Source organism: Oryzias melastigma, linkage group LG1 (genome assembly GCF_002922805.2).
Source record: "Oryzias melastigma strain HK-1 linkage group LG1, ASM292280v2, whole genome shotgun sequence".
NCBI lineage: Eukaryota > Metazoa > Chordata > Actinopteri > Beloniformes > Adrianichthyidae > Oryzias > Oryzias melastigma.
In genome coordinates this window covers 20,606,560-20,621,366 of record NC_050512.1, presented here as the reverse complement: position 1 = coordinate 20,621,366, position 14,807 = coordinate 20,606,560, and the positions used below count along the sequence as shown (strand labels likewise).

General features: G+C 39.9%; 4 protein-coding genes across 10 annotated transcripts in view; 2 read left to right on the top strand and 2 right to left on the bottom strand.

Annotated features, from left to right (window-relative positions):
• The window catches only part of fbxo10 (F-box protein 10), an 8,136-nt gene extending 7,172 nt beyond the window's left edge, over window positions 1–964 (top strand). For all 3 annotated transcript variants that reach the window (XM_024289513.2, XM_024289515.2, XM_024289516.1), the window contains one exon: window positions 491–964. In XM_024289513.2, the coding sequence (XP_024145281.1) occupies window positions 491–674 (184 nt within the window). In that variant the 3' untranslated portion in view covers window positions 675–964. The remainder of the gene's footprint in view (window positions 1–490) is intronic.
• Window positions 965–1,419: 455 nt separating this feature from the next.
• Window positions 1,420–5,941, bottom strand: polr1e (RNA polymerase I subunit E). The gene is made up of 13 exons (XM_024289521.2): window positions 5,803–5,941; window positions 5,285–5,363; window positions 4,989–5,092; window positions 4,553–4,629; window positions 4,382–4,467; window positions 4,244–4,299; window positions 4,028–4,172; window positions 3,824–3,934; window positions 3,619–3,715; window positions 3,401–3,531; window positions 2,508–2,589; window positions 2,297–2,428; window positions 1,420–1,706 (listed from the first exon to the last, which is right to left on the bottom strand). Exons 1-13 carry the CDS (start codon window positions 5,809–5,811, stop codon window positions 1,541–1,543), a joined length of 1,275 nt encoding a protein of 424 aa, XP_024145289.1. The 5' UTR covers window positions 5,812–5,941; the 3' UTR covers window positions 1,420–1,540.
• Window positions 5,942–6,007: 66 nt separating this feature from the next.
• On the top strand, window positions 6,008–12,848 carry LOC112157057 (zinc finger and BTB domain-containing protein 5). 5 transcript variants are annotated; one of them, XM_024289519.2, is made up of 5 exons: window positions 6,010–6,147; window positions 6,934–7,013; window positions 7,124–7,337; window positions 7,412–8,239; window positions 8,922–12,848. In XM_024289519.2, exons 3-5 carry the CDS (start codon window positions 7,128–7,130, stop codon window positions 10,065–10,067), a joined length of 2,184 nt encoding a protein of 727 aa, XP_024145287.1. In that variant the 5' UTR covers window positions 6,010–6,147; window positions 6,934–7,013; window positions 7,124–7,127; the 3' UTR covers window positions 10,068–12,848. The 5 variants fall into 5 exon arrangements, with proteins under 5 accessions (XP_024145285.1, XP_024145287.1, XP_024145286.1 ...); XM_024289518.2 differs by having other exon boundaries at window positions 7,121–7,337; XM_024289517.2 differs by lacking the exon at window positions 6,934–7,013 and having other exon boundaries at window positions 6,008–6,147.
• Window positions 12,844–14,807, bottom strand: part of grhprb (glyoxylate reductase/hydroxypyruvate reductase b) — a 2,910-nt gene continuing 946 nt past the window's right edge. The window contains exons 3-9 of the mRNA XM_024289522.2: window positions 14,314–14,386; window positions 14,108–14,224; window positions 13,924–14,012; window positions 13,726–13,830; window positions 13,457–13,592; window positions 13,150–13,280; window positions 12,844–13,079 (exon numbers count right to left, since the gene is read on the bottom strand). Of these exons, the coding sequence (XP_024145290.1) occupies window positions 12,958–13,079; window positions 13,150–13,280; window positions 13,457–13,592; window positions 13,726–13,830; window positions 13,924–14,012; window positions 14,108–14,224; window positions 14,314–14,386 (773 nt within the window). The 3' untranslated portion in view covers window positions 12,844–12,957. The remainder of the gene's footprint in view (window positions 13,080–13,149; window positions 13,281–13,456; window positions 13,593–13,725; window positions 13,831–13,923; window positions 14,013–14,107; window positions 14,225–14,313; window positions 14,387–14,807) is intronic.

The following is a 14,807-nucleotide window of genomic DNA, read 5'->3' as shown; positions in this document are numbered from 1 at the left end:
ATTTATTATTTAAAATAAATGGGAAAACATTGGTGTAGAATCCAATTTAAAAATGTGTTTATTATATTTTTTACTTCAAGAACTTTGCTTCTGAACATCAACTAGACACTGATGTGTATCTGAGGATTTAAGGTTATTCTAATAATAAACGAGACACGTGATCTACATGAATGAACAAAACATATTTTTTTCACAGCATGAAATAAATTCAGAAACTTTTGTATTTAAATCAATTTTCAATAAATGTTCTATTTTTCACTGTTACGAACCATGTTCATCATAACTGGTGATGAATACGTCTGTAGCAAGAGGCAGTTTTACCCACATTGTGGTTATTAATCAATTCTGTTGATACACAGGATTGTCTGCCTTTGATTTCTTTAGCAATCTTAATTATTCTTTGGTGCAAAAGTTATAGCAGTTAAAGGCAGATTTTACTTTCAAAATCTCCAAACCAAAGTTTTATGATGTTCTCTTGTTGCTTTTGTAGTTGTCCATCGGCCCCATCCTCCTGGGTTTTGGAAAACCCTCCTCCTCGCCCCGCAGCCAGCTCCCCGTCTGGCATCTCCTCATCCCAGTTTCCATCGCGACTCGGGCTCTCCATGACCACCAGAGTGGGTGCTACCGTGGAAAGCGGTTGCCACAGCGGCAGCATGTTTTGCTCTATCCTGTGAACTTTGGCAAGCTTTTACGAACCACTAGAATTGTGACTTTTTTTAGAGGCATCTTATCTAATTTAATCACTGCATGGAATGAGTGAAGTTTTCTGATTTTTGCAGAAAAACTCTAAAGATGTCATTCCTTCTTGTTTATATGTGACTTTTATTAAATACCACTTCTTAAAAAAAATATAGACAAATAAGATTATTAAGTACATTTTATCTTTGTATCATTCCATATCTTTGGGGATCCATTCCACTATAACTCATGCTCTCTTTTTCACCATAAACTTTTTGTAATCGCACATGTGGGACTCTCTGTTTAGGACGTGCACATTCAGAAACCCTAGCAGGAGTCGGACGCTGCAGAGACGCCAGCTAAAGCTACGGGACAAAGTAAAAGCTGTGCCTTTTGGACTTTTAAAGTCGGTGATTGTAGCTTTGAAAAGAACGTTTCACAGTTTAAAACGTATATGCAAAAAAAGCAAATCCAAAATGAAGCTTCTGCCTCTTGCACAGAGCTGCTGTTTCCTGCGGAGTCTGTGGTTCACTTTCTTTGACATTCAGTTTCAGTGGAAAGCAGTCGAGTCATTCGAGACACTAGTGTTGCACAATGACAACAACCACAGGCTTGCTCGGTAACAACCAGACAAAGAAGGACAAAGATGTTCAGTGTGCAATATGTTTTGTCTACAACAAAAAAAATGTGCCTACATGTAAGTTGGTGGTTCTGTCATCTAGACGTTTACAACTTCTTTGCTTTTTTTTGTATCTTCAACCGTATCGGTCAAGTAATTTCATGTACAACTCAAAATTATTTGATTTATTAAAGCATTTTGTAAACAAATACAGAGTTCAGTTCTTTCTCCACACATAGGTTTTTAGTGCATTTTCTTGCGCTTCCGTCTCTCGACAAACTTGTCGTGTTTGATTAGAGGCAGGATAAGTGATGCGTATCTGTGTTCGTCCTGTAGTTCGGTGTCATCTCCTTTACCGCGGGCCGGCTTGCTCAAGGTTAACCCCATTGACTTTGCGATCTCTAGCATCCTGAAAGGAAACAAGCATTTTTTAAGACGCAGAACATTGATATTGCCTTTTTAAAGACCCACTACAATGAAAAAGTGTGCTTTTAGCATTTTCTCTGATGACTGAGGACAAATAGGAAAATTAAGCCTAAAATTACATATCTGAGTAATTATTGTGTGAATGCTTCAAACCATTCACACTATAGTGATTCTCCTGCTACTTTCTGTAGGTTTTTGGCACGTAAAAACTTAATTGTACTTTCAACAATTTCAGTGTTCTTGTTATCAAAACAGTCAGCTTGTTAAGGACATATCTGCTTGTACTTTCGGCATCCATAAACTTTATAGTTTAGAAACATTGAGTAAAATATGACCCATAGGAAATAAATGAGAAATTTCTCAAATCCTTCAAAAACTTTGAAACTTGTGAACTTCTGTTCATACTTCCAGCTATAGAGAAACTTTTCAAACGTTAAAATGTTCATCAACTACTCTGTTTTTAGGATAATTTGGAATTTAGCTTTTATTTTAGCGATGTGCTAGCTGTTTTTGGCAAATTTAGACATTTTTCCAATTTTTGTGGCTAATTTAGCATTTAGCTATATTTTGTACCTAGGCTCAGTGATTTCCAGATCCCGGTGAAGCAGCGACAGGTCAACAGTCATGTCCCCCAAATGCAGCAACAAAGCCAGACTGTGAGCTGCTATTTTGGTACGCATTGATGTCGACACAGTGCTCTGGACCCTAAAAAGGAGCAAAAAAAGTGAAATTTGTCAGCTTTTTGTTTCTTTTTAACAGAAAAAGGGATTACTGACACACACACCTGGCATTATTGTACGTCTCCACAGTGAACGTTCTGAGCATTTTATTCTGAATGACACGAGGACAACCTTCCTCCGTCCAAACTGCAAACAAAAGTAGAAGCATATTTTTCAGACATCAAACAAATTCAGGGGCGGACTTACCATTAGGCAAAGGTGGGTGATCACCTAGGGCCCCCCAAATACATTGGGGGCCCCACTTGGAAAAAAAAAGCTAAAATAATTTCCATGCCAATTATAACTTGAGTCGCTAAAATGGATAAGACTGCTCACGTGGAAGTGTTTTATCCTCCTTATTTGAAGACATTTGGAAAAAAAAAAGGTGTTAAAATGAATCATATATATATCCGAGCGGTGGTGAAAATTATCATAATCATCATACTGTTGATGCAATAAAAGAAAGAATAAAAACACATCTAAAAAATAAATTTAAGCAATTAAACAACAATAAAAATAATGTGCAAGAAGACACAAAACAGGAAAAAGAACAGAATCGAAGGAACTCATTAAGACGATAAGGAAAGTCAAGAATGAGAAAATGGACAGAAAAAAAAGAAAGGCAAAAGGAGGGGAAGAAATTGCCATTTTTAGAATATTTTTTCCGTTTTTTTTTTTTTGTTTGTTTGTTTTTTTATTGATGCCAGTCCGTAGTGTCCCATTTTGTTGGATCCTTCAAGCAAACATTAAACCGCTGCAGAGTATAATAAACATTGCCTGGGTAAAATTGGTTTATTTTATGTCCTTTTAGTAGCTTCAAGAATATAGAATATTTGATCTCTAATAAATTTTATGAATGTTACTAGAATGTTATTAGCAATTCAAAGTGAGGTAAATAATCAATTTTTTTTGCAAAGGGTTTGAAAGAGTTGTTATGATGCTGGAAACTCCTGCTCACATTTGCGAGTGACAATCTTCTGATGTGAAAGTTTGATGAGCAGAGACAGGTAGAAGGCACAGCGAGCCGTTTTCTCTCTAGAATCATCTGCAGACGGCATGTTCTCCAGGTGCTTCACCACACACAGGTTCCTTTAAGAAGAAATAGAGAAATGTTTCAGTTCAAGAGTAAATTAAACAAAAAAAGGTTTTTGACAAACATGCTTTCTGCTATCGTACCCTCTTTGGTTTTTCAACTTTTGCAGCTCCTCTTGGCTTAGTGCCGCCATCTTTTGACCACTCGCCTCCAAAGCGGCAAATTCTACTGAACTCAGGACTGTTGGAATCAAATTAAGGATGTGCTGCTTTTGCTCAAAATACACAAGTATGGAAATTACAGCATCCGTTAAAATGAAAACGGAGGGGAAAAAATGTAAAAAGATACGCTCCTCAAAGGGGTAGACGTTTTCTTGTTTGTCTGCATCTGGATTGCAGGGAGGAAGGTGTAAGGACAGGGATCCTTGAGACTCTGTTTCTGCTACTTCCTGTTGTAGAGCTAACAAGAAAAACAAAAAGGGGATTATAAAACAAGGAGAAAAAGATGGCAACTCCAGAAGGGATTTTCTTTACTTTGCTCCAAAAGGCTTACCTTCCAGACCCTTGTTATCGATCACAGAGCTGGCAGCTTCAGCCACTGCATGATGCAGAGCATCACTGCCCACCTGGTTGAGCCTGCGAGAGCTCAGAGCTCGCTTCTGTTTATTGGTGCCAAACGCCTCAATCAAAGAGTCAACCTTGACAAAAAAATAAAAATAAATACTTAAGTGCTTGTTCATATTCAAAGAAAAGCTTGTTTTTCTTGTACCTTTTCCCTGTAGGACACAGTGGCGTCCTGAGACATTGCATCCTGAGTTCCCTCTCCTGGTGGAAAAAGAAATGCATTATTAATTTACCCTTTAAAATACAGTTTATTATTGTATTGCCGTTTGTTTTTTCCTTTTACCTGGTATGACAGGCTGCATGTTGAACAGCTGAGCACTGTGCATCTCCATCTGCATGGTCTCTTTATTTAACACTCCAACATAATATCTGCAAATAAATGTAACACATTTGATGAGGATTTTAAAAAAAAAATCTATATTAAAGTGTCTATAAAAAGGAAATGATGACAAACCTGCACAGATTATTGCATTTCATTAAATCTTCTCCAAAATTCTGTCCAACGTAGGACAACCGTTCTGATTCAGCAACCTAAACGGAGACGACCGTGTTACTCTGAATGCACCACAAAGTTTGCCTCCTTGTACTCCTTTTCCAGCAATTAAATATACTATTTTTGACAAACATTTAATGAATTCGATGTGTTGTATATTGTAAGTATAAGCACAAATATGTCTATCTTTGTTTAAGAATGATTATAACTGCATAATTTAAATCTGTACATGGTTGTAAATATATGAATCTTTTACTTTTTTCAATAAAATACTAAGTTTGGTGTATCTATGTATAGCAGTTTATCTAGTTTTGTCTTCTTTAGCATTACATTGCTTGAAATAAATAAGTATAGTGTGGTGTGTGCGAAGCTACCAGCGCGCATGCGCACTACTCACCACTATCCGTCTTATCTTTTTCCTCGGATTATTTTCATCTGTGTTCTTGAATGTGGCAAAATCCAGTCTCTGCGCATTGTCGGTGAAACCATTCGAAAATCGAACTGCAAAAATGACAGAGAATGATTTGTTAAACGTGGATTTATCCAGAGTTGAGGAGTGTCTAGTAAAACTTCACGTGCTACTCCTGACCATATGAAGTTTAGGACATTTTAATGCTTAAAACAACGTGGATAACTCACATACTGGCTAAGACTAGAGATTATTGTTTCAGTGACTGAGATGATAATATTTACCTAAGATAGCCTTGTCAGACTCTCTTTCCTCCTCGCAGCACACCACCTTGCACGAGGCAGCCATGATTGTTGTTGTGATCTGTGAAAGAAGCGAGACGTCTCACTCCTCTGTATTTCCGCTTACGGGTGGAACAGTAACGCTGATAATTTAGTCACTGACTAATTACTATATCACTAAAACCCTTTTCAATAAGTAATTTTGTCTAAATAAATTTTATTTTTGTTTGTTTATTTAGTCCTAATAATGGACACTTCGTGAAGTGTATCTGTTTTCATTCCAGACGATTATAAACGACAGCGACACCTCGTGGTGAATCAATCAAACTGCTGCACTTTCCCTCCCTCCTTCTCCCCTCATTGGGGTCATTTCAATCCAGGTGCAACAGCGCCACCCTGTGAGTCTGGGTGGGAAAAAGCCGTCTGTATAAGTTATCATTAAAAATAGCAAAACGTGCGTCTTGGTAAGCTCCAGAGACAGGATAGATAATCGGCATTATAATATTGTTCGGAAGTGTTACCCTGCTCATCAGTCATCTTCAAGCTAACGGCCATCGCACCTCCTTCTCGACTGCTACACCGTTCAGACTGGATTGGAGAACTACGAGGAAGCGGGTTTCAGGAGATTTATGGAAACTGCAATGGAAGTGTTAGCCATAGGTTGCTGCACTTGAGGGGACATTTTGTCGGGAAAGGGTGTCGGTGGAGACGATCGTCCCGGGAGACCTAATGCCGCCGCTGGGGCTGCTATAGCTAGCAGGCGGCTAGCCGCGCGGCTGCAAAGGAGACTTACTACTAGCCTCTTCATTTTGTTAAGATTTTTCATTTTTTACCTTTTGGGAACACAAGTTTCAAAAGACGAAAAGGTAATGCATGTTATGTGAGATTATTTTAAAATCTAGAATTATGTTATTAGTTGTTTAACCCAAATTGCCCAGTTTAAAAATTTTAACTTTTCGTCTGTTTTCCATTTACCTTGAAGTTGTGATGAAAAAATATCAAGTTTAGGGTATTTTAAACTACTAGTTTTTGATGTAATAAGTGTTACTACACCGCTATTCCACATGAAGACATTGAGTTCTTTATTAGGCCACCAAATCCTTCAATAATGTCAGCAATTAATCTACTAGAAACATTGCTAGCTTACTTTAATTTACTTTTTTGTGTGTCATATATAGTCTCTTTGCAAACGCATGTATCTAAAGTGACTCGCTGGTTTATTACCATCCAAAGCAACGCGGGGTTAAGTGTTTTGCCCAAGGACACTGACTGTGTAGCTTTGGATTTAAACCCTTCATCTATCAAGCTGCAGCATCCTCTTCAATAGTGTTAAATGGTAAAAATGAAGTCAAACTTGTGTGTTTTAGATTTATGGGGAGAAAAACTAAGTGCAAAAGCCAAAGTGATGGCCAAAATACAAAACCTCATATCTGTAAATTGTTAGATTTGGAGTTTTATGGTTAGAAAAAGGATGTCTGAAAGAAATCTGCAATTTTTGTGATATAGAGGTCACAAGACTAAAACCTTCTATCCGCATTGATTGGAATATTTGAAACATTTTCCTTGTTTCCTGATTTTTATTTTTATTTTTTTTATAGTTTACCCATTGAAATGCTTGTAAGTCTTTAAAATGTGTGGATCGTCTCATCCAGGGCTCCTTAAACCTGATCCTGAAGATCCACCTCCCTGTCTGTTTTCTAACATTCTGAGTGGCTGAACACACCTGATCCAGGTGAGCAGCAAGGAGAGCTGGGAAACCGTCAAGGTGGCGGATCTGTCAGGCAGCCCTGGTGGAATCATTTATATTTGTCTCTTCATTCCTTTGGACTGTTTTGTCAGCAGAGCCATGGACTTCCCGGGACACTTTGAGCAGCTATTCCAGCAGCTGAACTACCAGCGGGTGCACGGTCAGCTGTGCGACTGCATCATAGTGGTGGGCAGCCGACACTTCAAAGCCCACCGCTCGGTCCTTGCAGCCTGCAGCACCCACTTCAGAGCGCTCTTCACCGTTGCGGAGGGAGATGCCAGCATGAATATGATCCAGCTGGACAGCGAGGTTTGGACCTGAAGCAAGCATGGACTCTGCTGGAAGTTAAAAATTCCTGACAATAATAAACTGCATGTTTGCAGGTGGTCACGGCTGACGCTTTTTCCGCCCTGGTGGACATGATGTACACGTCGACGCTGATGCTGGGGGAGAGTAACGTCATGGATATCCTCCTCGCCGCTTCCCATTTGCACCTCAACAATGTCGTAAAAGCCTGCAAGCACTACCTAACCACACGCACGCTGCCCGTGTCGCCCTCCTCTGAGAGGCCGGCCCATCACCACTCTCAACAGGAGCAGCAAAGGCACAGGCAGCAGCAGGCGGATTTGGGGAGGAACCTGGCTTTAGCTGGGAATGCTAACCTCACAGGAAACACCGCCTCGTCGAAGATGCAGCGCTCCTTCCTACTGCAGCAGCTGGGGCTCAGCTTGGTGAGCTCCGCTCTGGGAGGGATGGAGGACGGCGGCGTAAGCAGCAGAGCGGCCGAACAGCGGGCCTCGTTCCCGGTCCGCCGGTTCCACAAGCGAAAGCCGTCTCTAGCGCTGGGAATTTCCGAGGAGAGACCCAGACAAAGGCAGCGCACCTCAGGAGGCGCCAGCCTGGGTCTGTTGGAGGTGGACGGCGAGAACGCAGACCAGGAAGAGGCCGCGCTGCTTTCGCCAGACTCCCACAAGACGGGGGATGATTCCAAGCTAGACGCTGGCATCACGGGATTTGGAGCCGTGGGTCAAGATGACCCTCAGATGCCGAGCCAGTCAGACAGTGGACGCTGTGAGGGGGAAAACTCCGGGAGAATCCCGGGAGGAGTTAACAAGGAAGAGGACATGGGTGACCAGGATCAGCAGGAGAGCAGAGGCACTGGAAAAATCAAGTCAGGGAATGAGGAGCAGGGGGAAGATGAGGAGCAGAAGGTACAAATACAAATATTATGATGCACATAAAGTGAAAATATTAGGGCCGGGAATCGATTAAAAACAATTAACTAACTAATCGCAAACTGGTAAAAAAATTAATTCTGATTAATTGCAATTAACTTTTTTTTTAATACAGATTTTTCCGAAACACTTATTATCTTAGTTTATTATCTCTTAATAATCACAATATAAAATCACAGGCAAAAATGTACATTTAGAACATTTATTTCTTAAAGAGGCTGTCTACCAACTAAAAAATAAATTAAAGTTACAGATTACTCACACTTTTGTGTTCTAATTGATCACTAATAATCACAATGATTTACTAGGTACATTTTCTGAAATTTTTTTGAACAAAAACAGGCCGAATAGAATATTTTCCTTTATTTTTACTGTCAAATTTTTTTGATTTATCAAGTGTTAACCCAGAAATGTAATTTGATTGTACAAAGCACATCAACAGTAAGATAAGCAGAACTCTAAAAACCTTGAGTCAGCAGTATTACTCCAAGAAAACAAATATGTGGACATACAGTTATGTTAATTATTTCCCATTGATTAATATTAACGCGTTAATTCAAGTTAGATTATTGCGTGCATTAAAATGTAAAATGTAAAATTCCTACATAAATTTGTTTTTAAATAAACATCTCAACCCTAATCTGATTTTTTTTTCCAGGTGGTGGTCAAGCGAGAGGTTCTCAGCTCGCCTGAGCCTGTAGACGAAAACAGCGATGTGACCTCCCAAGCTGAAGGCAGCGACCCGGCGGAGCCCGGCTGCCAGGAGGAAGAGGAGAAGGTGGAGCTGAGCCCAGAGGGCAGCGATCGCAGCTTCACCTCCGACCCCCAGCCCAGCTCCGAGCCTCTGCTCCAGTCCAGTTCCCAGCTCCTCCTCAAGGGCAGCATGGGAGGAGGGATGGGTGTCACTGGTGGTTTTGGCTGTAGCAACGGACTGAGCAGCAGTTCTAGTTTTAATATCTCTAACTTTCTCAGCTCTAAGGACTTTGGGAGAGGCGGCTCCGGGTTGGTTTCTGGGGAGGACGACCTTCCCAACACAACCACCGGTGACGCTCATCACTTTCTGATAAGACAAGACGCCGCCGGGCCGTCCTCCTCCGCGTCGTCATCTCTTCTCCAGTCGGGCGCGCTAAGTGGTGAGAGCAGGAACGGCTTTGGAGACAACCTGCAGCCGGATTCTCTGTTCCTGCAGCCTCTTCATGAGAGCTTAGGAGGCCTCAGAGGGAGCAGTGGAAGTGGGAGTGCTGGGCGTGGAGGAGTGGATCCTTTCGCTCTGGACTTCCAGCGCTCTAGTTTAGGACTTCACTCTATGGGGCGACCCTCAAGAGGAGTGGGAAGTGCTTCCACCCTAAATTATCCAAGCTACAGACGGATTGCTCCCAAAATGAACTCCGGCATAGGAGGTGAAGGGAGAGTCCAAGACACGGCGTCGTCTTCCTCCAGCCTAACCAGCCCTCTGCTTCTGAACGAGAGCGGGGGCTACGAGATGAACAGCGGCCGGCCCACCTCCCTCCCGCCTCAGCTGACGCGAGCTTCAGCAGACGTGCTGTCAAAGTGCAAGAAGGCCCTTTCGGAGCACAACGTCCTGGTGGTGGAGGGGGCTCGAAAGTACGCCTGCAAGATCTGCTGCAAAACCTTCCTCACCCTGACTGACTGCAAGAAACACATCCGCGTTCACACGGGGGAAAAGCCCTACGCGTGCCTCAAGTGTGGCAAGCGCTTCAGTCAGTCATCCCACCTGTACAAGCATTCCAAGACCACCTGTCTGCGCTGGCAGAACATGAACATGCCCAACTCTCTGCTGTAGAGCCCTAGAGGAAACAAAGAACACACTGAAATCCTAAAATCAGTCTCTAAAAGCTCTCCTTCTCTTCCTTCCATTCATACGTGTTATCCTTTGGGTTAGAGCGGGGGTCTGCAACCTGAGGCTCTGCAGCCACATGGGACCTTTTAACCCCTCTGTTACGATTCTCTAGTAAAAAGAAGAAAAAAAAGCTTTAATTTGAAAAAAGTTTAGTAAGGAGTTAAGTTAAAAAAGATCACACTTTATTCATCATTCACGAACAGTTGAAGGACAGTACGTAAAACAAGTCGAACTAAAACATTTTGGCAAAATCTAATGGAGATCAGGAAGCACAGCCAAGGCAGATTTGCTATTTTTGAACAAATCTAAGGATTTTAAGTCTGCCTTATAGTTCAAAAATATGGTAAGGGGGTCACTTAATTAGCTCTGATTTATTTTTCTTGCAAATTTCCGGTTGAGATGCACCACAGACGTTAAAAAGATTAAATGCAGTATATACTGTGCAGTATTAAGATAATCTTTCTTTTACATATTATGTCTTTTATTTTGAAAGGACGCCATGCAAACACGTTCATATTCTGAGGGGAAAAAAGGCTATTTTATGTTTATGTTTTATGTCTGCCAAAATAATAAAAGTTTATTACTATGCATTATTACAGTTACAATAACATGAATACTAATCTGTCATTTTTTTTTTTTTAGGGGTGAAGCCAGACTTTTTGGTTCCTTGTGGGTTGAGAGAAATTGACCCAATTGTCTCTCTATGTGTTGACGGTTGCAGACCCCTCGAAAAGAAACCTCAAATTTGGTCAAATCTTCTGGTGGATCATTTGAAACGGTTTATACTTGTACATTTTGTTTATGAATTTGTAAAACCTGTACTTCCTGTGCATACTCAATGTGCCTTGTTCAGTGCACAGACTTTGATACAGATAGTGGGATATGAATTTTGATAATTTGACAGGTATTTATTAGAAAACTAATAACAGATGGTTACGTTTTAAAATGATAAGAACTAAATGTTTAACCAACAGGTAATATGTGGGTTCCATGTTTGTTCAACTGTCTAAATTTAGCAAATAACGCCAAGAATTTGAGGTTTTTGTGTTTGGAGCAAAGTTACATCTGAAATATATTTTATGCAGTAATTGGTTAAGGTTGTCAACATTTTTTTTTTTAACCAACTGACACATTTTTATGTTTTTGAATCCTATATCATACCAACCAAACCTTTAACATGACATGCTTATTATACCCATCTTTAACAATCAAATATCACTGAAAATATTACAGTTGCAATGATGGAAATTTTTTAAGGAACATTTGATTTACGACATTTTTTAAAAGAAATTTCTCCACATTACACCTTATTAGTGTAATTTCCAAAATAAAAGCCCCAATAAATTAATCAAGAGAGCTTTTGAGACAATAAAGTCAGTCTTTACCAAAAATTAAAATCTGTTTAAGTCTTTAGGTTCCCTCCGTTCTACTAAAAAAAGAAAACAAAGTAGTTTTGTTGCATCAATGTGAGTTTGAGAGCAAAAACCGTCTGTAAATACACGTTTATGTGTCTTGATTTGCTGTGTAATGTATTTATTTTTTAAAGAAAGAAGGGACGTTTTGTGATGATGTTTAAAACAAGTTGTGACCTTTAAAAAAGTAAACCCTTTGGTCACTGGTGCTCTTTATTTTTGCTGACAGGGCAGTTTTGTTGGTGGAAAAAAAAAACATCTTCCAAACATAAATATTGTTCTTTCATGGTCAGTCTCACTGTTTTTTTTTCTTTTTGTCCTTCCAAATACACGGAACAATCTATCTTTCAGATCCACCATTCTGCCCGTTTCCCGCTGCTGATTGGCTGACTCAGGTGTTTCCTGATTTTGATTGACATGGTGCACCTGATCCAGATAATCAGCAGCAGGGTGGTAGATCTTAAGGATTAGGGTTGTCTAAATGCGATTTGTGTGTAAAAGCCACAAACTTTTGGTGTTTGGTGGACAATCAGTGCTGCAGAGCCTCCCTCAACATATCAGAGGAGATATCAGTGATGAAAGAAGTTCGATTTTTTTCCTTAATTTTTCTACCTTATTTATATAGAAGAGGGTATTGCATATGTAGCAGGAAGTGAGGACTCTTAATGAAAAGTGTTCTGCAAAAAGGCGATCTAAAATCGCATTTTCTACATCCTAATCTGGAACGATTTGCTGAGCCTGTTTGTTGTAAGTAAAAGCAACTTCCCGGATCATCTGAGATCCTGTTCATGCAGTGTTGTGTTGAAGGAGAAAAAAAATGTCTTTACACGTTTGCCTTTCTGTATCCGTTTGATGTATTCTAACATCTGCCATTCTTTTCAGTCTAGCTGGGACTTTGTAAAGTCATGACACTGTTTCTGTGCTCTACAGTTTTTACACAATAATCCTGAAAAAAATGGAGGACCACTCTGCCTTTATTTTGAAATTTGCTGCCATTTGGATTCTGGGTTAAATCAACCTGACTTACAGAGAGAGGCTCTAAAATGATTTGTATCCAAAAGGAACTTTTAAGGGTTTTCCCCCTTAAAGTGTTTAAGCACCAGCCTCGCATGCGTTGCCAGATTTCTAACTAAACTAATAGAGGCTTAAAATAATTCTGCCTCATTTCTACCAGTTTGAAAAGCAGAGCTTTTGTTTTTATGCCATAACAATTTCGTTCAATGGTCTGTGTGTTCTGTTGAAGGCTCTGAAGATTGTAAAGTACTGTTGTTGTTTCAGTTGTTGATAGACTGAATAAAACAAATTCATGACAGTTTGCAGGGTTCTTTTTTTTATCATGAATTTCTCATTGTAGCACCAAGAATTTTAATCATATCACAAAGATAAACAATTTCTCCCAAGAATTCATAAATTGTAGCCTCCTACAGCTTGAGCTCCTTGATCATTGGCTCGCCCCGCAGGCCCAGGAGGAGGTTGTTTGCCGCCAGTGCGGACATGGCGTTGCGGGTGGTGTAAGATGCACTTGCAATGTGTGGGAGAATCACTGTAGGATGGGAGGAAGTAAATCAGAGAAACAAAAGAATGACGAGTTGTTCAAAACATGATAGCCTCACCGCAGTTTTTGAGGGTAAACAGTGGGTGGTTGGTGGGCAGAGGTTCTGGGACGGTGACGTCCAGTCCAGCTCCTGCTATCTGACCAGTTGACAAAGCCTCATACAGATCCTCCTGGTTCACTACTCCACCTCTGACAGCAGAAAAACCCACAGATAACCATCTGAACATGGCTTAGATCTTTTCAAATTAAAGTACTTAATTTTTAATCGTTTATTTCAGATTGTTCAGTGAAGATGGATCATTTCCTTGCATAATAATCTATAAATGTGAATATTAGAGATGATTGTAATTATGAGGGTGAGGCACCTGCTTGTGTTGATGAAAATAGAGGTGTTTTTCATCTTGGAGAAGAGTTCTTTGTTGCAGATCTCCTTAGTCTCAGGTGTTAAAGCACAGCACACAGCCAGGAAATCCGACTGCTTTGCTAGTTCATCAAACGAGACTAAAAGACAAGTAAAGTTACATGAAACTCTGACCTTAGTCTGCAGTCTTTCCTCCATTGTTTTCCTCTGTGCAAAGCTGTTATTTTCATAAATGAAACCATTACCAACGGTGAATCAAAAATCCCCTCTTACCGTACTCCGCGTTGATGGCTCTGGCCAATTCCGGCCTGGGAGCCACGTCTGTGTAGATAAACTTTTTCACTTTAAAGGGTGCCAGGCGTTCTGCGATAGCTACACCTATAGAGGCAAATGCATGCACAAAAAAAGAAAAAAAACATGACATATCCAGAAATAACCACTCCTCCACAATCTAATGGGTCTCACACTTACCAATCCTTCCCAAACCCAGGATACCCACAGTGCTGTTGGCCAGTTCATGTCCACACAGCCAAAGAGTTCTCCATGTTCCCCAGCCACCACTGACACACACGAAGAGTGTAAATGCATTTAAATCCATTTAAATTCTGATTTTTTTTGTGCGTGTGTAAGAGTGAAATCATTGATAAACCATTACGTCTTGGCTTCATGCGTGGCCTCGATAAGTCTCCTGGAGGTCGCCAGCAGCAGAGCGACGGTCAGCTCAGCAACAGCATCAGTTAGAACTTCAGGGGTGTATCCTACACGGATTCCTCTGCAGGAGATGTGGAATATTTTACATCTGTGTTGTCAGATTTGTGCATTTAATGTCTTATGATGATTAGAAGCAAAGAGAAATGTCACCTTTTCTTCAGCTCATCTAAAGACAGATGATCAAAACCCACAGACATGGTACTGAGAACCTTTAGGTTCGGACCTGCAGGGAGAGATTAGCAAACTTTCATTTTTTTGCACCAAGAAGTCTTAATATTTTTTTTTTTAAGAAAGAAAAGAAATAAACAATAAAAGAAAAATGAAATACAAATTAAAACAGACATGCGGTAAATCTAAAAATAAAAATAAGTGGAAAATTAAAGGAAATTAAAACAGACCTGGAGAAAATATAAAATAAATGAAAAATGAAAGAAAAATAAATAAGTAACAGACCAGCAGCAAATATCAAAATGATGAATAAAAAAATAATAATAAAGACAAACAAAAAAATGAATAAATAAAATGAACAATGAATAAAAAAGTAAATATAAACCTGCAGCAAATATAAAAATAAAAAATAATGTAAACAATTAAAAATATATAAAATGAAATTAACTAAAAATAGACCTGCAGAAAATAAAAGA